Source organism: Caenorhabditis briggsae (assembly GCF_000004555.2).
Source record: "Caenorhabditis briggsae complete genome, chrX, whole genome shotgun sequence".
NCBI lineage: Eukaryota > Metazoa > Nematoda > Chromadorea > Rhabditida > Rhabditidae > Caenorhabditis > Caenorhabditis briggsae.
The window spans coordinates 14,734,212-14,759,778 of NC_013491.2; the positions used below are offsets into that span (position 1 = coordinate 14,734,212).

The window sequence follows — 25,567 nt, forward strand, 5'->3', positions numbered from 1 at the left end:
AAAACTTTTTTTCAGTTCTAATTTTGACTTTTTTTACTTTTTGTCTAATTGCAAAACACATGCATATCCTATCAAAATGAAGTTCTGAAATACGTTTTCCAATCTTCTCTTGAGCATGATATATCTCTTCAGAAAGTTACTGTATGAAATTTCAAACTATGAAAACAGGATTCTGTAACAGATTTTTGAAAAATGCCCAAAACAACGTTTGACTCATATGCAAGAAAAGTTGCGTTTGCATTTTCAAAGCTGAAACGTGATAAAATTCTCAGAGTTTTGAAGTTGTTTCAAAAGTTCCATACTTTTTCTCTAGTTTTATATCAAAACAATTAATTTATTTGACACGGTATCAGTGGTTTTGACGATAATTTCATTTCTTTTCACACCATTCAAAAGCTATTTATTTTTAGTTGGTTTCCAAATTTGTTCCAGGAAATCAGAAGTTCAAAACAACAAAACACGAAATCGAAGCAAAGATTGAGGCCAGTTTTTTGTGCAAATGTTAGCCACTTTAACAAAAAGTGTGACTGTATTTTTGATGACACTCTCAACTACGTAGATAATTACTCCGGCAAAAACTGTAAGGCACAAAACAAGTTTGAACATCGGTTACAAAGTGCGGGGGATTGATTCGCGCTCTCAAAAATTTGATGTCTAAATTTCGGGATGTTTTTATCTGTCTTTTTTTCGATTTTTTTGAGGGAATTGCCACCAAACGAGCCCCGCGGGCATTAATGCTTCCTGTGTCTGAGCAGCACTTCATCTAACTCAACATCATAAATTTCGAGAGGACAACTTTTTCGAACTTGGAAAATGTCGCGAATTTGAGTTGTTTCGAGAGGAACATACGGGAGATGAAAAAAACTGTGTAGGTGGTCATGACCAGGATATATGTATGTCAAACACATGAAGTGTGATCCCATAAAGTTTGAAATTTGAAAACAGTGAGTGCTCAATGATGTCCAGTTCATTCGGCACAATGAAATCCATTATTTCGTGGTTTTTTTTTCTGAGCTTTGCCCTAACCGGGAAGCAATCAGGAAACATTGTGGTTTGATAAATGAACTGCTTCCATGTTCTGATTGTTATTATCTTAAAACTCTATTCTTTTTGAAACAAAAAGTGCTTCCCAAAAAGCATTTATTTCTAACTTGTACAATACTTAAACCAAGACTTAATATCGAAAATACATTTTTCCTGAAACACCGAGAAGGAATGAAATGAATGGGAATTAGAACGGAAAAAATTCTGTGCTCAGGAAAAGGAGATTATTCTTTCATGGTTAGGAAGGTCATTATAGAAGTTATACCCATTGGTCAAAAAAACAGGGAAAGTTATGAATGAGGGAGAAACAAAGAAATAATAACAAAATAAGTGAAGATACACGATGATTTTGTTTGGTTTGTAAGGGGACTGTTGAGCATTCTTAACTACAGGTATAGAAAAATAAAGTGAAGGCAAATAAGTGTAGTAGAACTGGAAAGCTTTAAATGTACAGCGGTGATTTAAGAGTGTATGAGAAAATGAAATAAATTGAAATGACAATTCGTTTGAACAAAATTATTGATTGAGGAGCAAGAAGATTATTTTCTTAAAGATTCTCCACTGGTTGTCTGCCGAGCGGTCCTCCGTCGAGTTCGTTCCCAGCTGGAATGGCTACACAAGCTCTTTCCTCTTCAGATATGTTGAGGTTGAAACTAGAGGCGTACTCAGGGTGACGGGCGACGTACTAAAAAAAGGAAAAAAAAGGAAAAATAATTGTATTTTGATTGAGAATGCGTTTTAAGAATCAGCGGTGTTTTCAGTTTTTCAAAATATAAATACAGTGAAAAACATGTGAAAAAGTGTTTTAGTTGGTTTCGTTTCATTTTTTAACCATTCTCAGAAGTGTGGAGTTCGACTGTCAAGTTTTAGATCGTTTTGAAAATTTTGGATGGTGTATAACAGGCCTAGGTTGAATACTGCGAAATAGTGTTTGAACGTTCCTAGGTTTTTAACTTTTTTTTTTGCGATTTTTTTCAAAAAGAAAAAGTTGCCGAATTGCCGTTGCTGATTTCGGCAAAAAAATTTCGCCAATTTCGGCAACTAAAATTTTTTTGAATTTAGAGATTTTCACAATTTTTTAGCTAATAATCATCAAAAATACTTGCATCGGATCTAAAAATGAACTTCAAATTTGTGAGCATAGGATAAAAATAGATATCATGAGTCACAACTCATCAAAAAAATTATCAATCTGTCTCAAATCTCTAGGGAACGTGTGTCGTGAGTTGCCTAACAAGTTGAGCGCACTATTTTCAAACCTCACAATCGGAGCAAATACTTTCAACCATTGGAATACCCTCTATTGCTAAAAAAATAGTTTGCATAAAAAATGTGGTCTTGAATTGCCAATATTTGTAATTACTTTTTTAAGGAACGTATGAAACACATTTTCTGTAGTTCTGAGCCTGATAGAAGCATTTTCAGGCGAGTTACGATTTTACTAAAAAAAGACGCAAAACTTTTGTTGCCGAAAATTGCCGAAATTGCCGAAATTTTTTTCTGCAATTGCCGAGTTGCCGAACGTTGCCGAAAAGTATTCGGCAAATTGCCGAGTTGCCGAATTGCCGAAAAAATTTTGTTGCCGCACAGGCCTGTCTACGACATGCTGACAACATTCAGGTAACTTGTGAATACCATCCCTCCAAAAGCCAGGTTGGCCGCGAATCAATTCATACCTTCAGCGCCGTTAGTGTAAAATTATTTTCTCTCCAGATGACATTGCATATCTCCGAGTAACCAATAATGAAAGGGTCAAGTCTGGAGTTCAAAGAATATGGAGAGCCGGTCATCCAAAGCAGCTTCGGACTGAATTGACTTTCCTTAAAAAACGCGTGATCCATGTTTCACGGAAAGTCAAGTAAGACCTGGGCCGCTTTAGCTGGACGGTTTGTCTTTACATCCCCTCAAACCCCTGAATTGGCCTTTTCATTGTTATTTATTAGTTGGTATGCAACGTCATCTGGATGGAAATAGTTCAACACTGTAGATGAGATAAAACCCGGACTGAAAAAAAAATACTTTGAGTCGCGGCCAGCAGGCTTTTGGAGGGATGGTATTGACAAGATACCTGAATGTTGTCAGCATGTGGACCACAACGATAAATACTGTCAATCTTGGATAATTTTGTTTTTTTGTTATTCACGAATTAAAAAATGGACAGTTACTTTCCTTCCAACCTAATAGATCAGTGGTTACTATTTCAAGCGGCGTACAGCATTTTATTTAGCAGCCAGCTCTTGGCCACACTAGAGGATGCTCCTTTTTTTCAAGCAAATGTGAGCCTTTTCACGAAGCCTCACATTAATTTTTAGCATCTCATAATCTCTTAAACATCTCAACTAACCTTGATCATATCCAAATCATAAAAAATGCCCAACTCAAGTTTATCAGCTGGATCAATCTTGTCAGTGTGAACAACAGCCATTTCAATATATCGCTTGATTGTGTCCGACAACCAGTATCCCGCCAAGTCAAGGATCCTCTTGAAGTTATTGAAATTGATAGCGAGACTCTTGTGATACATGATTTCTAGGCAATATAGTACTATGTCAGATGCTTCGTTCACTTTAATGGTGCTCAATCCACAATCGGCAAACATATTGTTATTGAATAAAGTATTGAGTTGGTAGCTATGCTTGGAAACAAACTGAAACGAAAACATTTTGATTTGTACAGAGATGGCAGATTTTACCTCTTTGTTCACTCCAATCTTCTTGCCATCATTGCATTCAATCCATCCATTGCAAGGACCCGGCATCATGTAAGGAGAGGAGAAATCCGCTTCATGTCTGAATGTGTGTATGAAGTTGGCGTCCGTGTGATGGAAATGAAGTTGGATTCCGACACTCAACTTATTCTTTGCAAGTATTGTCAGTTGCTCTTCGGACAGGTGGGCAACAACCGTTCCATAGGTTCGTTGTTGCTCATGGATGATGCGGTATGATGTGTTTACTGCTTTTTTGACACCATGCTCAAACAGAGTGATCTTCATTTTTGCGTTTTGACGACCATCGAGTTTGAAAACTGCTCCCATCATCAGAAGAGTACCTTTAGGGGTGTCCTCGAAGTAAAACGTGAACTGTCTGAAACCTTGGATCAGGGATGTGGCTATTCAACATTTCTAATTTCTTACCCTCGATGTTCTCTTGCAAAACGCATGGTCTCTACTTGAGTACGACAATGAACTTCTTTCGGATTCATGCGCAGTTCAAAAATTTGACAAACCCCGCTGGGCGAATTTGTTTCAAAACCAATTTGCTGTTTCGGCTCCTCAAACCAAAAATTGTATTTTTTTATTCGGCATAAAAATCAATAGCGTCTACGTACCTCCTCCAAAAAATCGTGATAAAATGGCAATAAAGCCTTCGCATTGAAATCGATGCCAGAATCCGGAGTATCGAGAAGATCCCATTTCTCAGTAAAGCCCAATTTGAATCCATTCACAAGGATATCGTGAAGTTTCTCAGTGCCGATGTACCAGCGGTGGCAGAGGAAACCGGCAAACTCGTAAAATGCTTTAGCTTCGTTTTGCGATAGTATTCCGATCTTCAAATCACCTAGCAGCAAGTCGAGATGGGGATTGTGAACGTGGAGTTGGTTAGTGTTCATTCTTACTGCGCATTTATCTAGGTAATTGACCCATTTATCACTCATCGGCCAAGATTGGCCGTCGTAGGTGAACTCATCTACTTTTTCGGCATGATGAATAGTAAATATCATATTTAAATGTGGACTATTCATTACATGGTCAACTCTGAAATGACTTTTTTGTTTTATTTTTGCAGATTTAAAAGGGTTACCTGCTCTGAGACGTGAGCATTATATCTGGGAACATCAGTGTTCTATGGTTCTTGTCAAAAATCAGTGTTTGCTCAATATGATCCGACGTGTTAACTGTCACTTTGGTGATTTTAAGGCTTGTGATAATTTTGTAAGCATTTTCGCCCATTCCGCTGAAAGTAACAAAGAATCGCCCGTAATGACAATTGCTATCCACAACTTTCGCTTCGTATTTGATGGTCCTGAAATTATTTCAAAATTTGGGAAGTCACTCCGAATCAGATTTGACATTGAGCGGAAAATTTTCGGTAGTGAATTTTTTTCAAAATTTAGGAGAAAATGTTCCGATTTTTTAAAACCTGAAATTATTTTCCTTCTTTCCAATTATCTTCGGAGATCATTTTTCGCTTAGCTCAGAATATCAACTCACCAGCTGATGTTATTCCATGGTTTCGAGCATTCTTTGATCATTGATCGGCTAATATTAAATTCGCCACGTGTGATAAACGGAAATGGCAGTTCATGTGGACGATGTGAACGACGTCTCTCTAACTGTTCCTCTAGTTGTTCTAGACCATTTTGAGGAGGTTCCTGACGGTGGTTTTCTTCACGGGGCAAGAATGGGCGATGTACATCTCCATTCATTCTTTCCATTAATTGCAATGCATCGTCATCCTGCCTATCCCCATCATCCATATCCCCGTCTTCCGGAAAAATCTGCCACACTTCGTCTTGCCAATTCCTTCGTGGGTGAACGCGACGTGGTCTTATTTGCCGTGGCGGAGCATCACCAGCCGCTGGATTTCCTTCTTCTGGATTTTCAGCTAGTGGATCCTGTGGATCTGCTTGTCCTTCATTTGCCCTTCCTTCACCTCTTCTGAGTCTTCTGAGACGATAACGACGTCTGAGTCGATCGCGATGAACTTCATCCATTTTCCTGGACTTCTAAAAATGTTGAATAATTAGTTTTAGTTCATGAATATGAAATTAACATCGGCGTTTATTTTAAGTACGTATAAGTTTTTAAGCAATACATTTTTCCACATTTTTTTTAATATAATGGGAGCTTTCGATGCTGTTAAATTAAACATTTACCGCCATATTTTGTAAGATTTTTAGTTTTTGAAGCGCTTGCGAGTTTCTTGTCCCCAGTTCACCTTTACAACGTAATCAGTTGGTAATTTTGAAAAGTTTTAGATTTTTATAACTCACTAGTTTCTAACGACGACGGTTTGACAATCACGGATCCTGGACAAAGATGTGTGACTCGGTCAATTCCAATTTAACAATTACCTGAAAGAAATAATGTTTTTGGAATCGAGAGGATTAGCGGTATAACAAAACAGTGTTAGACACCATGAAAAAAACGAAAATAGCTTTTTCAAGCCTTGCAGAAGATATTCTAACCAAAACAGTCCAAAAAAAGGAGAAGAAAAAAGAGCAAAGCTTCCAAAACCGATATGGGCCCTATGAGCGTCTCTTCTAGTGAGAGTATGCCATTCTCACTGTTAATCAGAGAAAGAGACGCAGTTGAGCGACAAAAAGAAAGAGTGAGAGAGTGTAGGAAATGATGAGGCGGTTAGAGAAGTGACGGGATGAAGTGAGCGTTGCGAGGCCGCGGTCCACGTTGGGTTGTTTGTGTTTTTGTGTGGTAGAGGCCGTGAGCGCAACTATCGACCGGTGGAAAAAAGAGGGAGAGAGAGAAAAGAGAATTTCCTGAGAGGCAAAACAGGCGCACATTTAACAAGAGATAGGTGAGGATGGCATTGTAAGATGATGTGCTGATAAAGAAATAAATATTCGATTAGGAAGAACAATCGAACAATAAGTGAGTCATAGAGAAGTCTAGACACGTGTTTGTGGTCAAATGAAACATGAAAACATATCAAAAACAATTTACGAATGAATATTGCTATGTCTAAGCAAATCCATTCTATTTCATCATTCAGAAAGAATTTCTCAATGAAAAAGGTTGTTTGAAAAACAATACAATGAAGAAGATAGACAGAGTGAAGAGAGAGGGGAATTGGAAAAGGCGCAATTTTAAAATAGCTTTCACCGTTAGAGCCGTTTTATTCGAAAACTGTTTTATTGGAAAAATTGTTGCTCAAAAGAAATGAATGTGAAGTTGTGAGCTGAAGTTCTCTCCGGCAGAACTCCTTGGTGATTTGGTTGCTTGGCGACATATAAAAAAAGAGAAACATAGAAAGGCAATTAACAAAGAAGTTGCTCACTCTGACAATAAAAAAAGGATAACAAATGTTCATGTGTTTAGGAGACACACAGTTAAAGTAAAAGTAAAATAAATTCAACCGAAAAAAAAAGTTTTGCAGATTTCAAAGGGATGAAATCTAGGTCTATCGCAGAGGAGAGGTCCCATGTTTCGACCCTTGATCATATATTCCCCTCTCTCTCATTACGGTTTTGTCGTTTTGTCCCCCACATACAATACTCTTACTCTGATACTGAAACTTTGAAAATTCGAGATTATGTGAGTATTATAAATTTTTTATTGCGCTTTCAGAATAATTATATGCTTTATCTGATAAAAAGTCGAATTCGTCTTGTTTTTGTCCCTTCGATTGTTCTCCAAAAGTTAAGGAACTGATAAACATATGGTTTACAACCGTTCAGGGTGGGGCAAAAGTTTGGTAAACAAAACAAGACGTCATAACGTATCGGAAAACAGTCGAATTAGCTTCAGCTATTTACAAAACTTGATCAAAATGGTTTTTAACAACATCAAATCAAAGTTGTCCGTTTCTGACAGCTTTGTTTCTGTTTTATTTTGTAATCTGAAAACAGAAACTAACCAGTAAAACATGTAGAGTACAACTTGTTGATAATGAGAGCAATATTATTTTCCTGTTCGTGAAATTCCCTAGTCATTTTGGGTAGAAACAAAAATCTTTGGATAGTGTAAGTTTTATTCAAATAAATTGGACCAAAAAACGCATATATCTTTCAATTGCTTTAGTTGGGCGGTTTTTCTTGTACTTTCTTCGGTAGGTGAAACATGCAGTGCACAAGATCCCACCACTGGATGTGATGTTTCTCCATTGACAGGTTTTAGTGACGAAACAATTAGTGCATTGATGAGTTTTGGATTCTAGGCGAGATTTTGATGCAGCAGTTGATGTTTTCGTCAATTGAATCGGCACATCGAAAGTTGTTGGAAATGGAGCCTGCGGAGCTGGTACTTGGTGAGCTAGAGTTAGGAGTCGTGGTATTGAAATATCAGTTAAGCGGTGGGAACATAGTGTCAGTCACTGGTTGAGGAATTCGAGTTGGAGAGGGAATAGAAACATTTGAACTCAATCTTTGGAAGAATTGAGCATAATAATAAGCGTAGTAGTTAGAATATAAGGTGTAGTCGGAGTAGTCAGTGGATTGAGTATTCAAATAATTAGAGTTGTGATTTTCCGAATTCCAAGAATTAGTGTCAAAGTATGAGTATGGAATAGTCGTGTCAGGAACACTGTCAGTAGCAATTGGAGTGAATTGAGAGCTCATAACGAGAGGATCAGTAACCTGACTGCTGACTTCGAGAAAACTGTTTCTTATATATCACTCTATGCCCCGCCCCTTCCAGAAAATGATGATAATGACAAAACAAATCTCAGCACATGAAATTGATAGCTATAAATAAAAATTGTCAGCGTATAAGAAGAGATATCTAAAGATCTAGCTGATATTCTCACTATCAGAGTCAGAATGATGACAATAATGAGCCATGTAGGGAAATATGGTGTTATCATCAGATTCTCGAGGAAATTTAATACAACAGTCGACTTCTATCCACCTAAACCGTTTTAAGTTAAAACGAGAAAATAGATAATACCGTGTAGATAGATTTCAAGTTATCTCCTTCCATGATATCTTTCTTTCTATCTATGTCTAACTTTTGAGTCCATCCTATCTCGAAAATATCTTCGATGCTTATAAACTGAAAATTAGTTCATGAGCACATGGTCTGAAAAGTTCAGTGTTGGGTTTTGATTTTTTTTTGTTGGAATCTCTCCATCTATTGAACATTATGTTCTAGGAATATGAACGTTCTCGAAGTTTCAAATATGAACATAATCAAAAGATCGGGCTGTGATAGAATGGATGGGTGCATGGGAGAAGGGGCGAGGCTACACGTTTGAGACCAATCGTCTTAATTAGACCTCGGCTTTTTTGTTCAGTGACAACAAAGTAGTGTTTTTAAAAAGATTTGATTTTTTAATATCAACAAAACTGTTTCGCAATAAATATGAAAGCGCAGTTTGAGCCTGATCAGAAACCCCTCAAAAATTCTGAGTCATATTGAAAAATTTTAAGCTTTCATGAAAGGAATTGAGTAATTGGAAAACTAGTCACCTTTAAAAAATTAGTCGGAAATGTACTAGTCTCAAAGTTGATAAGATTTGTTCTTCAGCTTTTTTTGCCACAATATCAAACAATTATATTCCAATGGAATACTTTAACCCCAAAAGTTCGGTAGCGGCCATCAAAAGCTCATTTTGTATAATAAACTCCAGAGTATTGAGACTTTTTTTTAGGAAGACTCGCGGAGCACAAATACATATCCCTTGATAAAAATAGCAATAAAAATTTCTCATCGAACCTGAAAACTACAATCAATTTAGATGGATCACTTTTATTCAACATTGAAAGATTTTATAGTTTTCAAAATATATAATAAAATGAGAAGCAGTCAATTACATGGCAAAATTTAGAGCAACTATTTGTGAAAAATGAAAGCGAAAAGCGATTGGGCCATGGCTGTGAAATGAAAAACCAATATAAATTGATTCATAATAACATAATTAGATTCTAAACGTTGTGAGCGACTTCTGAGAAGTATGGACCATCTTGATTCTGAATGGCCTCGTATCGGGATCGTGGAGAAGAAAATTGGACTGCAGACAGTTCGCGAGTCTCCGGTGGAGGTGTAGTTGGGCAGTGCTCGATATCAGCGATGATGGAAACAGACAAAATGAATTTCTCCCTGAAATTATTGCAGATAAATTTAGATGTGTGCAGTCTAACTCTACCTTGGTTCATATCTCTTGCAGAGAGCAATCAAAGATGGTTCTTTCCTTTCAGCTATTAAATCATTAACAGTGTAGTAATAGAGAAGTTGGGTTATTGGTAAGGCGGAGAGCGCTTTCCAGCCATTGCTCACATATGCCTGAACTCAATTACAGTAATCCAGAGACTTCAAGAGTTAGTACCAACCTGTGCGAGTTGTGGAGATGACAATCGAATATTCACACTTCCTCTTCCATTGACAGAGAATCCCTCTCTGGCAACTTTCGACATATATCCTTGAGCTAGCTCATCCTCGCGCACTTTCATGATAACATCTTTGCATAATGTGTTAATTCGAGCAAATGAGCATCTTCCAGAGTGGCTCGGCCAATTGTTGTGTCTGAAATGTTATTGATACAACAGGTTTTTAAATTTATGATTTTATACCTGCACTCTCTGGAGCAATAGTAGGTATAGCAATGTTTGCAGGACACGAAGAAAAGTCGAGCTGCAGAAAGTTCTCGAGTTCTATGACATTCTGTGCATCTGACGAACAACTCTTCGTTTCTGAAAATAATATTATGTTGGATTCTATCAACTGTGAGGAGATGCTTACTGTAGAATGTGCTCAGCTCTTTCTGGAGACTTTAACACTTGTCGCATCACGCTGTAGTTATTTGTGTAAATCCCTGGTCCATCCGAGTATCCTTGGAATAATTCGTCAGCTTGAGGGTAGCTGAAAATGTTTATTTATTCATAAACTTGGTTATTCGAAAAAGTGTACCTCCGAGCTGCGTATCTTCTTGGATCAGTTGGAGCCACTTTCTGGAAAATGGAGTCTAGAACTTCTTCGATTGTCACACGACCTCCGTATCGGTTAGTGAAGTTTCCTGAAAAAATAGGAAATAATCAGAGTTTATAAGATCAAAAGTATCATCGATTATCTATTTCTCCTATATTATTTGCACTTGCAAGTGCATTGCAAACAATAGGAGTGCCAAAAATGCATACCGTATTCATGAGAAGAAGTGCCAACGAAGGTGTCGGCAACCTCGACAACACGAGACGTACGGCTGGTCTGTAAGTTCCACGCATTCGGCACTTCCGACACTGTGTAGCCTGGAAGCGCATGTCCTTGGTCGGAAACAGTACCACCGACACTCAACGTTGATCCCTATAACAATTGAAAAAAAGTTTACAGAATAGAAACCACTTTTTGAGGTGAAGGTCGGGAGAGAATAGAAGGATTGAAATGTTGCTAAACTTCAACTGTTTTCACGTACAGTACCGGTCAATAAAATTGACAAACATGTATTTTTTCGGTTGATGTTCGGGTATTTGTCCATTTTCGGGAATGTGAAGCTCAGCTGTCAAGTTTTCGTTCATTTTTGAAAATTTGAAAGGTGTTAAACAGAACTAGATTGAAAACTTAACATTCACAAAATTTTCGAAATTTCCTAGTTTCGCCTGTTTTTTTCATGTTTTCAATAAAAAGGTTCAAAAAGAAATGTATTTCAGTGATTAGCAAATAGCTAAAAAAAACAGGGAACTTTCAAAAATTCTGTGATTGCAAAGTTATCAACCTAGGTCTATTTTACATCCTCAATAATTTTCAAAATGATTAGGAACATGACAGCCAAATTTGAGATTCTTGAAAATTGCCAAAAATCAACTGGAAAATAAGTTTTTGTGTATCTTATTGACCGGTACTGTAAATCAAAAATCTATTTTCCAACAAAGGAGAAAATAAGCCAAAACATGCATTTCTACAATCCAAATCATAAGCTTCAAAGTTTATCCATATTTATTCAATACGTGTAAAAACATCACAAATTGATGGCCATTTCTCGTCTGATTAGGGCTCCTTATAAAAATGAAAAAAATGCGTATTTAGGGATAAAAAACATGGGGGAAAGGTAATGCATTGGTTTTTAGAAGTTTTGGGTAAGATACAAGACAAATCATGCTTGGGAAAAATCGGTGAGAATTGAAAGCGAAGGAGTAAAGGCAGAGGGGAAAAAGTGAATTGTGTTTTTTGAGCTGGGGGATATGACTGGACTCTTTTTCATAGAAAACAGAAGGAAAAACATAGGAAAATGCAAGAGGAATAGGGGATAAATGCAAATGGATAGTGATTTATAATGCAACAACCTGTCGGTTCGATGGCTCCTGGCTAGTTTGGTGTAGAGAAGAACGGGAACGACGGAGCTCCTCAATATCGTCCTTGTATCTGTCGAACATGCCACGTGGCAGTCCAATGTTGCCAACAACAGCTGGTTGTGGTGGAACTGGTGGGGCATACTGTACTTGTCGTGGTTCATTCACTGTGGATGTGGTGGTTGTAGTTGTAGTGATTGGCTCAGCTCCACTGGTGTACCGATAAGTAGTGGTTTGGGTGGTACTCTGTGGCTTGTTCTCACGGTACCAGTCTGGTACAGTAAGCTTTTCTGTAGATTTACGGAAACGCATTTCGTATTCCGAGATGCGAGATTCCCGTGGTGATTGATCAAGTGCATCTGTACGAGTCTTCTGGAGTTGATTCTCTGGAACCTCGGTCTCTTCACGGATTCTGAAAAAAAAATGTTATGAGAATTCTCCGATAATTTGAATACTTCTTACCTTCTATCCATGAGATAATCAGCTGAACGACTTCTGATATGTGCTTGATCCGCTGGACTCTCACGACGGCTATCTCTCTCATAAGCGACTACCGATTCTGCACGTGTATTGACCTCCGTGTGCTGGAAAACTTCCTTATTTTGACTCAACATACATGAAATATTTATAATCTTTTTAAATTCATCATCAAACGATACAATTCTGAGTAGGGAGGACCCAAACCCGTGAGAAACTAGCCAAGAATAAGCAACAACAGGCAAAAACCAACCTTTGGCTGACCATGCCTATCCTGATAATAATAACGGCTGGATTGATAAATCGAGGGATTGCTGGCACGGCTATTGTATTGAGCGTATCGACGTTCAGTCTCTTCCAGAAGCTTCGCAAACGGCTACATATTGCAAAATTCAAAGCTTAGCAGAGTGATAAAAAAGCGTTTAGGGAAAGGGAAAAAGACAGTTAGGATTTCAGGGAAGTTCACCCAGGAATATTGTTAATGTGAAAAGAACGTTTTGTTAAATGACAGAACACGACAAACCTGTTCATATGGACTTGGTCCCATTCTGCGATATGGCAGGCCGTCGGTTTCATTTAGAGCAGTGGTGCGGAACTCAGATTCATGGAATTTTTGGAGAAGTGGTCCGCGGTATTCTGGGCGAGAGCGAGTGGTCAGATCATCAATGGATTTGCGGAAGCGGTCAGACACTGGATCTGAAAGAATTCAGTTGGAAAATAACATATATTTGATGGTTTGATTTTCTATTTTTGTCCTGTATTTTTTCTGTAAAACTTGTAATAGAAATGCTGCTAACAATCAAGATTCGCCTATTTTTTAAAAGTGTTATTTTGAAATCAAAGAGCTGAATAATTGGTTTGAATTTGAAGGTTTGAGGCTATCGTATTAGAGGTAGGACGGTATTTTGCCTACTGTAAACGCTTTAATAGAATGCTACAATTGAGATCAGTTATCTCAATTACTCTAACGTATATTAACATTTTTCATCTGTAAGAATACTTGTCATAATATCACCAACATTATTGTAGTTTGCATTTTTTATATATCTCACAAAAATTGAGATAATTGATCTTGAATTGAAAATCAATGATGACGTTCTATCAAATCATTTACGGCGGTTTTGTTATATTGTCAAAAATTCCCGGTTTTCTGGAATCACATTTTTTTTTACAAAAAATTTAAATTTACGACATTTCAGGGCGTTCCAAAAATTGCTTTTTACGGTTTTTGTGCAATTTTTCAATATTTTGAAGTTTTTTTTCAAGCTCATTTTTTTCCGAATTTCTGAGAATTTTGAAAATTCTCTGATTTCTAATTATGCTCTATCACTCCGGATATTACAGTCGTCAATATTTTATAATCCGTTTTTTGATGCATGCAAGAGATACCAGCATGCCCTGAAATGTATCTGCAAAACACAATGAAACCACGTTCCCAGTCATTCCAACTTTACAATTTTCAACACTATTCACAACGTTACATTTCTTGTAATTTCATTTTTTCACCTTTTTTTTGTGCAATTTTTTTTGGTGTGCCAGGGAATAATGGTAAAAATTTTTATCGATACAAGAATACAGTTGACAAAATGTGTGGGAGGGGGACATGAGCCAATATCATCAGGATAATATCATCAGGACAGATAATACATAGAAATGAAAAGAATTCAGGTGAATGGATTTTTTGGGGGTGTAGTAGAATGTTGATGATAACTGTTGATTATTCGATATTCTGATATCGAATTTTCAAAATTGAAATAGGCAGTGTGATAGAAAAATAGAAAGAATTGAGAAAAACAGAAGGCACACACACTCTCACGCAGGCAAGCGCACACTCTTCTAGGATAATAAGGGTTTCTTGGGAAAGAATTTTGACTAAATGAAACTAAATTCAAAAGGATGATGCTGAATCAGAATCTAGAAGGGAAGACCTTTTGCTGCTTAAAAGTGGGAGGAGAGGAAAAAACAAAAAAGAACTGGCTTGAAGGGAGAGATTTTTCACTTGAAAGTTGTATTTTTTCGGATTAAATGAAAAGCTGCTATTTTTGTAAAGGATAGAATAGACAACACCTGATTATTTCTGGATTGTTTTGAAAGAAAAAGTTTGAAAAAAGAAACGTGTGTACTTTTTTCCTCTTGTATTGTGTATGTGATTGCGTGAATTGAATTGTAAAGTTCGAACGACTTTTTCCCATGATTTCTTGATGTTTTCAGAAACATTCGTTTTTTTCTGATCAGTGATAAGGTGAGAACATGCTCAGGACGAAACAGAAAGTCTTGAGAGGACACGGACAACTCAGGCGCGTTAGCAACAGAAAGAAAAAACTGAGAAAATAAAGTCATGCGAATAGAATTTCTCTCAATGTCATTCAATACAATTATTAGAAGTGAGTTAGAAAAGGAAAATAAAACGTGCAGTTGTTAGTATTCGTATTACGGTAAGAAAAAAGGTGATTTTCGAAATTTTGAGTTTTTTTTTACATGAAACATAACACTGGGGGCTTGGAAGAAAGGTGGGAAACGCGAAATGATTCGGAGCAGAGCAAATAAGAAATTGAAAAAAAACAGTACGAAAAATGAATCCGAAATGACACAGAGGAAAATAATTGGAAAATAAGAGGGAAGGGTTCGGATATATATGTTTTTTCGACGTTAAATATAGAAGTGTAAAAAAACGGACGACAAAACAGGCGACTAAACGGTGTAATCGGTGTCTAGCGAGTTTTCAGAGAGCAAAAAGTAAAAAATGTTCATATTACACAGGAAACTGTTCGAGTTTCTGTTTTTCATGCCAGACCTGCGGAATCCTGCGATGAGCTGTAGAAGTCGCGACGAGCCTTCTCGGTTTTGGCGCGTTGGTATCGGCTTCTGAAATTAACATTACAATTTGAAATATCTCAATTTTTCCTTTAATACCTGCTAGATCCATTTCTGTTCAAGTCGTTTGGGTTGTACATACGGTCACGGCTGTTCTCATCGTTGTCCAAGTATCCGATGGCACTTTGGCTTGATGGATATGGCAAGTCCTCAACCCAGACGTTGCGATCAACACGCTCGATGACTTGTCTTTCGACTTTGGTGGTGACTTCTGGTTCGCGAGTGGTGGTGTAGTACATTGGCTGGGTGAGCTTGGCCAAGGTCTCACTGCTCAACAAATGATGCTTCTTCTTGTTCATTGCCTCCTTCTCAGCGAGAAGTCGTCTCTTCTCACTCTCGAACTTTTCTTTCTCAGTTCTTTCACGGACCAGATGATCCAACTTGTCACGAGATCTTCTATCATCCAAACGACGGCTGGCTTCACGCTCGGCAGCTTCTCTTCTCTCGTTTTCACGAATTTGCTGGTTGCGGCGTTCACGGTCACGAAGATCAGCAATTTGAGCTTCTTCTATTGCACGTTCACGGTCACGACGATCCTTTTCGCGCATCTCAAGCTCTGAGAGTTCACGAGCTCTGCGATCCAACTCATCACGTTCACGTTGACGTTCGATTTCAGCGTTACGTTGAGCAGCACGAGCAGCGGCGGCACGTTGGAGATCGTTAAGCCGTGCGATTTCTTCCTCCTCTTCTTGTCTGAAACAATTCAATAATTAAAGACAAAAAGATATGGAAACACGTACCTCCTCTTGCGTTCTCTTTCTGCAGCATTACGACGCTCCTGCTCACGTCTTTCTCTATCACGACGTTCTTCTTCTTCACGCTGACGTTCGTTCTCCATTTCTTCGAGACGAGCACGATCACGAGCTTCCTTCTTTCTTTTTGCAGCCTCCACAAGCTCGAATTCACGGCGCTCCTCTTCTTTTCTGTAATGCAAAATTATCAGAATACTTCGAAAAATTGCAGTCCTCACCTTTCACGCTCTCTTCTCTCAGCATCGGCTCTTTCCATGTCAATTCTCTGTTGTTCAAGACGGATACGCTCTAGGCGTTCCTGTTCTTCACGTTCTTGACGTTTGCGAAGACGTTCACGCTCCTCGGCTTGTCTTTGTACATCGGCTACAAGCTCAGCTTCACGACGTTCATCTTCACGACGGCGCATTTCGCGAGCTTCGTCTTCGAGACGTTGACGTTCACGATCTTCAGCTTCACGACGTTGAATCTCAAGTTCTTGACGCTCTCGAAGTTCCAGCTCGCGACGCTCGCGCTCTATTCGTTCCAATTCAAGACGTTCTTTGAGAAGACGTTCCTCCTCCTCTTTTTCCTTTTCACGTTCACGACGTTCTCGCTCGATTCTCTCCTTTTTGATTCTCTCGATGCGTTCGATTTCGATTCTTTCACGTTCTATTCTCTCTCGTTCGATTCTTTCCTTCTCGAGTCTTTCCTTCTCGCGACGCTCAGCTTCAAGACGTTCTCTCTCGAGACGCTCCTTTTCTCTTTGAAGGCGTTCCATGGCTCTTCTCTCCTCTTCAGCTTTCTCTCGTTCCAATCTTTCTTTCTCGAGAGCACGACGACGTGCAAGCTCAGCTTCTTCAGCTCCGAGACGTTGTTCTTCGAGACGTTCCCATTCAGCACGACGGAGCATCTCTTGCTGTTGACGTTGTTGACGTTCCTTCTCTAGGCGATCCTTATCGGCGCGCTCTCTATCAGCGAGAGCTCTTTCCGATAGACTTTGGTGCTCACGAAGACGTTGCATTTCTTCACGAGTTCTCTGTTCAAGAAGTCTTCGAGCCTCTTCTTCACGTGCACGACGATCTTGTTCCTCTTGTAGACGACGGGCCTGGTCCTCTCTGATACGTCGTTCCTCCTCTTCAATATCGCGATGATAGGTGACCTGCAATACCAAAGCAATATAATTATACGATCTTCTTATCATCAGTTATCAGATGGTGGGGGTATCGTCAAATGCCCTTACCTTATAATCAACAGTTTTCTCCTCACGAGTTCTGCCGTCTCCACTGGTGGTCGTTGTGGTGTACGGAAGATATCTCTCCAGAGGTGATGTTGGTCTTCCAAGAGGTGTCTGAAACTGATCATTGGAGTTTTGAAAAAAAAAATAAAAGATGCGTATTTCGATGAGTCAGTACTAAGCAAACAAGAAGTTTCAAAATAGTATGCTTACTCTTTCTCTTGCTCTCGATGTTAGGAAGCGGAGCAAACAGCGTAAAAGAGAAAATGCCGAAAATGAATTATCAACGGAACAACGCACCGGGGCCAAACAAAATCAATATGCCTCTGAGCTACCTAGTCTTATATTTTCGTATATTTTTTGAAGAATAAAAAGCGTGAATGGAGGGGAAGAAAAATGTATGTGTGGTATACATTTTTCTCTTATTTTTATTGATTTCAATAAAAATAATAAAAATACACCGAAGGAGGGCATTTTTGTAATAAAATAAAGAAAGACCAGTTTCTGTTCCTTCTCTCTCTCTCTCTCAGATATTGTTTTCTATCTTTTTCTCTCACGCAGTCATAGATGGAGTCTCCAGATATAGTGGACCAAGGATAACTATTGGAATGTCACATGGGATGCGCGAAGTTTTGTTTGTTGTAAACAGTATCGAATGTTTCAAGATTCATAGAGCAAAGAGTCAACTTTCGAAATGAATAATTCAACAATTTTCTTTTCTTCTTACCTGAGACAACGCTTCTGTACTTCTGGTGATAATTGTTCTCGTCATGACTTCTCGTCGGTAGTATTCGTCCTGCAAAGAAAGTTTGAATGAAGAAAAATATAGAAAGTGAACAGTGTCAGGTAATGTGAGTATGTACACACAACGTTTTTTATGATATGAGGTGTTGGCACTGTGTGCTCAATGTCATGTGCACAATTGAGCTCGAAGTTAGAAAAAAAAAGCGTTCTTTTCAGAAACCTGCTAGATCGGAAATGAAGAATGTGTAGAATCAAAATAGATTGAACTGGGCGGGAAGTGATGAATGTCAAGAGGTCGGTCTGGTGACCAAAACTTTTTGTTGGGAGGAGGAAATAGAGGGTAAACGAGGAAAATGATGTGTTGTCTTACAGTTTGTTGATGTTACCACTGTTTCGATGCAAAAACTAGATTTCCAAGCCCAGGTTTTGCTAGAGGCAACCCCGTAAGACAAACTTGTAGTTACTTTTCTCGCTTCCTCTTCACTGGTACAAGTTTGTACACAGAGTATCTTGCAGTTGGTGTTAAGAAAAAGCGGAAAAGGTGTTTTAAAGATTATGTAGACTGTAGGCAGCCAGGAAACTGGTACGATCAATTTTTCGAGCTTCTGACTTACCGATGGTGTCTCGACATGATGATAAGTGGTAGTTGTGGTCGGCATCATGCGATAATCGAAGACGCTGCTGTGCGATGGTGCCGTGGATGGTGCCCGGTGCACCGGAATCTCGCGCACTGTCGAACGGGACGTCGCGTGCTCGGAGAGAAGATCTTCGCGGGACGAGCTGATCGACTGAAAATTGATTATTTGAAATTTTGAAAAAAGGAAGTTTGGTTTGTACAGTGAAAGTATGGTATGTAATGGCCATAAACATATTTAAAAAAGTGTTTTTTCAGTTGATTTTGACCATTTTCCGAAGTCTGAAACTCGTCTGTCAAGTTTCCGATTACTTTGAAAAATTTGGAGAATGTAAAACAGACTTATATTGAATATTTTGTATTCAGAGATTTTTTTTTGAAAATTCCAATTTTTTATTATTTGCCGATTTCTGAAGGGCACTTTTCTGATTGTTTTCAGTTCGAAAACAGAAAAAGAGGTCGCTTTCAGAAATGGGCGAATAACTGAAAAACTAGGAATGTTCAAAAAGTTCTGTGGCAGAGTTTCCATAGCCTCCAATATTTTTAAAGTGATCGGACACTTGACTGTTGAGCTCTAGACTTTTGAAAATGGTCAAAATCAACTGGAAACCACGTTTGTCATGTATTTATTGCCAGCACTGTATGTGGAATAAGAAATGGCAGTCAGAAGACATTGAAATGACACAAAAATAATTAGTGGGACTAAACGGAAATAATCGTTGAACTGGAAATTAGAGGACGCTAGAAAAAACTGGGTTGGGTTTGGTCGATCTGTTTGATCAAAAGGAAACAGGGGGCGTATCATTAATGAACTTTTAATTATGTATATTACCGGGTGCTGAATTTTGATAGGCGACATTCGAAAAACTAGAGAATCTCAATAAGAAGAGGAAGAAGAGGAGAAGGAAGATGAGTTCTGCCGTGTCTGCTGGCAAGGACGGAAAATGAGATAAGTATTGTTAAGCCGGGGACGATGCAGCGTGTCCATCTCCGGTCCAGTTGGTTGATAATAACAAGGTGTTGAGACGAAAGAGAGAGAGAGGGACGAGCAAAAAGTAAACATGATGTTGCCAGAGAGCAGACTGTGCTTTTTGTTTACCTCCTACGTCGGTAAGAATTTTTTTTTTCTTGCTGCTTGCTAATTTTTGTGTCGTCATCTTTTGAAAAGACAACATAAAAGCACAATAAACTTCCCCTGGAACATCCCGGAGAAGGAGAAGGATTACTAGTTCACGAATTCTTATGAGGAGCGAGCGAGTGGCAAAAGAAGTGGTCACTCTTTTTTTTGGTGTTCTCCTTCATGGTTTTATTCCCCGTGTATATCGCGGATGTAACGGATCTTGTTTTATGGGAAGTCGTTTTGGGAGACGAACGATTTATGTCAAAGGGAGTAGTGAATAGTGTGGTGGAATGGAAGACGGATTATTTTTAAGACAAGAGGAAGAAGAAGAAAAATAAAAAAAAACCTATCGGAAGTATAGAAGCGAGTTTTGTGGCAGAATGATTTTTCTTAAACTTTTAGAAACATCAGAACCCACTCAAGAGGACTTAAAATGCATACATAATTATAAAAACTGAAAACACTCTCTGATTAGTAGAAATATGCATATTTCAGCTAAACACTAGATCTAGGATAAATTCAAAACACTAAATATGGTGAAAAATGAAATTCTCAAAGGTTCCAAAAACGTCCGTGATGGCCGACCTTGGCGTATACAACAGACGTTCGGTCTCTAGGCGCCCTATACTAGTAGTGCTGCCTAAAGGTGACGGAAGGGTTTGGTCGTAGTAGGTGGTATTATTATTGTTGGAAAGTAAAGGAGAAACAGACATTGAAAAGTGGACGCAAGCGACAGCAAACGACACAGCAGAAAATTCCGCGCGGAGCGCAACGGACAGTCTGCGTCGGAGGGGCGCGCACTAACTAACCTCTATGCAATTATGCACAAGATGCATGCATTGTATGAGAGGAGAGGAACTGAATATGAGAGTTAGAGATAGAAAGAGCGGGAACGGAATGGTCAGCGGCGGGTGGGCTTGGTTGTAAAAGGTTGAGAAACATAGAGACAGAATGGCTGGCGAGTGCGCGAAAACAAAAAGGTGAGTAAATAAAAATGGAAAATTATGAACAGGTAGAAGTTGATAGGTGGCCATTTCCTTTTTGTTTTTATGAGAATTAGAATAGCTTGATTCAAATTTATATACTCTCTTCCTCTTGAATAATCTAAAAAAGAGTTTCAAAGCTTTAAATTTTTTATTCCAAATCTTTTGTCTGAAAAGATCCAGTTGTCTGAATTCATGGCTAATCTAAATATCAAAACCAATTGATCTTATACCAATCGTCTCATAAAAGCCTAACGACTGGAATCATAAAAGATAGACCTCATATTCTAAGTTTCATGAATCCCGCGTCGGCTTAGAAACCCCTCTGATCCCCGCCTCCTACTCACCAAAGCGGATCAAGATCTTTTGCGAAAAGACATTGAATATTTTCTAAGGTACATTAAAAGTATTGTTTCTCATATACGTCTTGGGCCAGGTGGTTGGTTTTCAAACAAAAGAAAATGAGAGCGTTTGTGGAGTTGAGGGGGGGGGGGGGGGGGAAGGTGAATTGAGCACAAATACATAAAAGCCGAGCTTTTGAGGTTCGAACGAGCCGATGAAGTAGGGTAGGGGAAGAAAATTGCCACCTATTCATCATGATTTTGGTGTTTTCGTGACATCTCAAAGAAAGGGAGAAGCATTTCAGAGAGACATTTTCTCAAGAGTTTTCAATTTCTCTTTTCATAAAGATAGTTTTTCAAGAGATGAGAGCCCAAATCATGAAAATATGAAATTTCAATAATCCGAAAAATCGAAAAATGTTTCGATTTCACCGCGACCGACCAAATAGTGAAAATGAAAACGTTGCCAACCAACAAACACAACACTGTGGGGGGTGCTGCGCCTTTCGGGCAATCATGAACAAAGCGTTTATCCGACCCGAGCGGAAAAATATTAAGCCTTCCCAACCCTCTATTGAAATTTTGTCATCTTCTTTATCGAAATTTTCATTTGTTTCGCTTTTCACAATCCTAGTTTCCTTATTCAAAATTGATAACAACAATTCAGGCTTTAATTATGTCAAGTTTCCGATAACTTTGAAAAAAATGGAGAGTATAAAACAGACCTAGATTGAAACTTTGCATTTACAGAACAGTTCGAAAATTCTTAATTTTTCAGCTATTCGGCGATTTCTGATGGAAATTTTTTTCACTTTTCAGTACGAAAATGGGCTAAAAAAAGTGTCTTCCAGAAATGGGCGAATAGCTGAAAAACAGTAAGTTTTCAAAAACTGTGAATTCAAAGTTTTGAATCTATATCAATTTTACACCCTCCAGAATTTTCAAATGAGCAGAAACTTGACAGCCGAACTCGAAATTTCTGAAAACGGTCAAAATCAACTGAAAACACGTATTTTCATATATTAATGACCAGTGTTGTATCAATCGTGCGAAATATGTTTTTTCGTTCAGTTTTCGGCGTTTTTCCTAAAAGATATTTTTGAGTGCAATTGGAATTCCAAGAGAAAAACTGAAGAAGATGCCATGGCGAAAAACAGAGCATCGGTGTGTGATCAGATCACATCCATCCGCAAACAGAACGCTATACGGGTGGTCGTAAGATCCCCGATGCCCATGTAATGTACACAAAAAAAGTTTCGAGTGATGGAGCTGCGAAGGAGAACGGTAGAGGAGTGGAAAAAGCTGGGAGACAAAAGACACAGAGAGGGAGAAGGAACCAAATATGCAAATATTTTGAGAATACTCTCTCGAGTGCGAAACGGAACGATTCTTCTTCTACTTCTCCTCCTACTCAATGTTTAGCTTTTTACATGTCACCTGGTAGCGGAACTGTACTAGATGATACACACATCATAACTTCCATATCATTGGTAGAATATTGAGGGATGACTAAACCCTCCTACTCACCTTTGGAATTGAAGAGGTGTGATGGTGTTGATAGCTGACTGCTGAAGATGATGACTGAACTAGCGGTGGTGGAGGCGGTGCGATTTCACTTGGAACACCACTCATTGTAGAAGCTGAAAAAAAGAAATTGGAATTTGGAATGGAATTCTTAGTCGGCAACTTTTTTTGAAAGCGAACTTCTAAGAATGAATAAAAAAAACAAGAAAACTACATTTCAAACAACAATAGTAATTGGTTCCCGAAAAATCGTTACACTTTCGGTTTTGTTGGTTTTGGTCACTGGAGTCAAGGAATTCGATAAACGAAAAAAGAAACTATCTTGCGAAATAAAATGAGAAAATGAAAAAAGGTGTATAGAACTGACGGGAAGTCTTAGAAAAGTGCTTCTATGGCTTCTAAAATTGCCTCAAATCAGAGAAAATTCCGGTTTCCTGAATGGAAAAAATCAAAAATGACAAGAAAAACGTAGTACTAACACAACAGTAATGAAAAAAGAAACGGACGGGGCCGGTTAGGCGGAACGGAATAATAATAATAGGTAACCCAATGATGGAAAATCGAGGCGAGAGGATGTAACCAAATATCAAAGAGCGCAAGCTGTCGCTCTTCAGCGTATCGCCTCAGATCTACGGTGTGTGTTTGTTTTTCACAATTTCCGTTGTGAAGTTTTGTTGTTGGAAATTGATATATGAATTTAATCTAGTTTTTGCAGTAAAGGTTATCATATTTTCAGAAAAACGAAGCGAAATGTCCCTCTAAGAAAAACCACCTTATTTCCTCTGATAGGTGCTCACTAAAAAATCAACTTTGAGCTCAATTATTTCAATTCTTGTGTGAGATATCAAAGTTTTGTCAACTGATAAATTACTTATCGCATTACCCCCAATATTTTATCAGCTAACTAACTTTTAATGCTTTTCAAAGAAACTGAGAATCTTGAGCTTGAAGTTCATGGTTCAGCTAGAGGAAATACGGTAATTGGGAATCGCACATTGAAATAGAAATTTATGAAATATGAAAATTCAAAAAAAGTCTGAAATCTAGAAAACTGGCGTTTGTTTGATTTTCAGTCGTAAAAAATGTTTGTTAGCTGGAAACTTGACATAAAAAATCATAAAAATCCGCCTACATTTTGAAACGTGGGGTAGCTAAACTTTTCCAACAAATCAACCTGCATTCTCTAATAAAAGGGCCCATTATACTTGCACTTTAATTTGAATTATTTATATTTCTTCAAGAGATATCAAAAATGAATCAACTGATAAAATGCTAGTGATCTTATAACAAACATTTCATTAGTCGACTGATTTCTGAAATCTTTTAAAGACATTTATAATTAAGCTCGATAGGGTAGCCTTCTATTCTAGCGTATACGAAAATTGCGTCCAACATAAAAAAATTTAAGATGAATTTGGACAGAGTTAAACTTGAGGGGATTTTTCAAATAAATCTTTCAAAAAAGTTTTCTCAAGCTAAAGCTCAAAAAGCAGAAAGTTAGTAAACTGAGAACACTGGCATCTTGGTTTCATGTTGACTTTGATTTTTGTGTGTGTATGTGTGTGTGTGCCACTAAAACCAACAATTGGTACATGAAACCTTCACCAACAATGAAATCTGATGCTACCAGCATCCAGCAGAAGCTGTGGGACGTTGCAAAAACGGATTGAGGGACAGAAGATACCGACGGAATTTCGCCCGGATTCTACGCAAAAAGGGTATCGCATTCGTTTCACCTAACACAACATCTTATCGAACGGTCAAATCGTTTGGACGGAATGAAGGTCGATCCTCCTTTTTGCCTCGTTTTCCTTTGTTTGGTACTTCTCCGTTTTCCATCATCCAATTTCTACACATTTTTACGAAGAAGAAGACTAGGACGGTTCTTCATGTTCTCAAGTGTGAAATGAGGCTGAGTGGATTTGAGGAAGGATTTAGGTGGAAAGGTGTGAGATTGAATTTGGCTTGGGACAAGATAGAGAAGTCGAAATTATTACAATAAAATAATTATTCTATCTTCATATTTTCTCAAAAGTAACTCGCCTGGATAGGATGGGGCTGTGTAAGAAGACGAACTAGTTTTCTGTGTCAAAATGCTTGGAAGAGGCACAGCTCCTACCAACGAAGAGACTGGGATCTTTGGAGCTGTTGTCACTGATGGATCGTTCCAAGCTTTTGGAGTATAGTGAGTTGTGGTTGTGGTAGTTGTGTTACCAACAATTTCTGTCGAACTCAATGGCGGTGGTGGCGGTGGAGGAGCATTTGGATGAAGAACAGCGGATGGTGGTGGAGGTGGAAGGTCTAATGGGGATCTTGGTCGACCGCTCGTTGTATCCATTTCGTCCTTGGTTCTGTAAAGACAATTTGCATTTCATCTCATGTATTTTTTTCTACTTCTTTTGTGTTTGTGTGGTAGTTTTAGAGGATATGAGAAAAGTGGAGAAAGAGAGGACATGAGAGCGATGAGATTAATGATCCGAAAATTTGCTTATGATACGTTTTGTAGAATTTTTTATTCTGAGGATTTTTCTGGAGGTTGAAAGTTTTTTCTCCTGGTAGTAGACGAAGATAATCAAAACAATTGCAAATTAATGGTGTCGGAGAAAACATCTTATTTTCTATGCTGATCTAAACATGATGAACAGTACCAGCCAGTATACATATTTTAGTTAATCTTCGGCTATTTTGATCATTTTCACGAGTCTGGAGCTCGGCTATGATGTTTTTGATCACTTTAGACACTTCGGAGGGTGTAAAACAGACCTCGATTGAAAACTTTGCAATTACAAAACTTTTTGAAAATTTTTAGTTTTTCTTCCATTTTCCGATTTCTGAAGAACACCTCCTGAAAAACAAGGAATTTCATAAAAAATTCTGTAAGCGCAAAGTTTCCAATCTAGGTCTGTTT

General features: G+C 38.3%; 3 protein-coding genes across 3 annotated transcripts; all 3 read right to left on the reverse strand.

Annotated features, from left to right (window-relative positions):
- Positions 1-1,591: 1,591 nt before the first annotated feature.
- On the reverse strand, positions 1,592-5,757 carry CBG00185 (the record flags this gene model as incomplete). Its single annotated transcript, XM_045240161.1, has 7 exons — positions 1,592-1,729; positions 3,389-3,691; positions 3,737-4,127; positions 4,178-4,314; positions 4,372-4,798; positions 4,845-5,066; positions 5,255-5,757. 7 exons carry the CDS (start codon positions 5,755-5,757, stop codon positions 1,592-1,594), a joined length of 2,121 nt encoding a protein of 706 aa, XP_045091495.1.
- A 2,304-nt stretch (positions 5,758-8,061) lies between these two features.
- Positions 8,062-8,337, reverse strand: CBG00186 (the record flags this gene model as incomplete). Its single annotated transcript, XM_002645235.1, has 1 exon — positions 8,062-8,337. The coding sequence occupies one exon, from the start codon at positions 8,335-8,337 to the stop codon at positions 8,062-8,064; it is 276 nt and encodes a 91-aa protein (XP_002645281.1).
- Positions 8,338-9,642: 1,305 nt separating this feature from the next.
- Cbr-ajm-1 lies at positions 9,643-24,997 on the reverse strand (the record flags this gene model as incomplete). Its single annotated transcript, XM_002645236.1, has 20 exons — positions 9,643-9,817; positions 9,864-10,000; positions 10,048-10,240; positions 10,288-10,407; positions 10,457-10,576; positions 10,625-10,730; positions 10,852-11,014; positions 11,992-12,409; positions 12,460-12,581; positions 12,728-12,850; positions 12,998-13,170; positions 15,269-15,339; positions 15,388-16,041; positions 16,089-16,271; positions 16,319-17,238; positions 17,320-17,427; positions 18,041-18,109; positions 18,672-18,845; positions 22,663-22,775; positions 24,703-24,997. 20 exons carry the CDS (start codon positions 24,995-24,997, stop codon positions 9,643-9,645), a joined length of 4,437 nt encoding a protein of 1,478 aa, XP_002645282.1.
- Between the last annotated feature and the right edge of the window lie 570 nt (positions 24,998-25,567).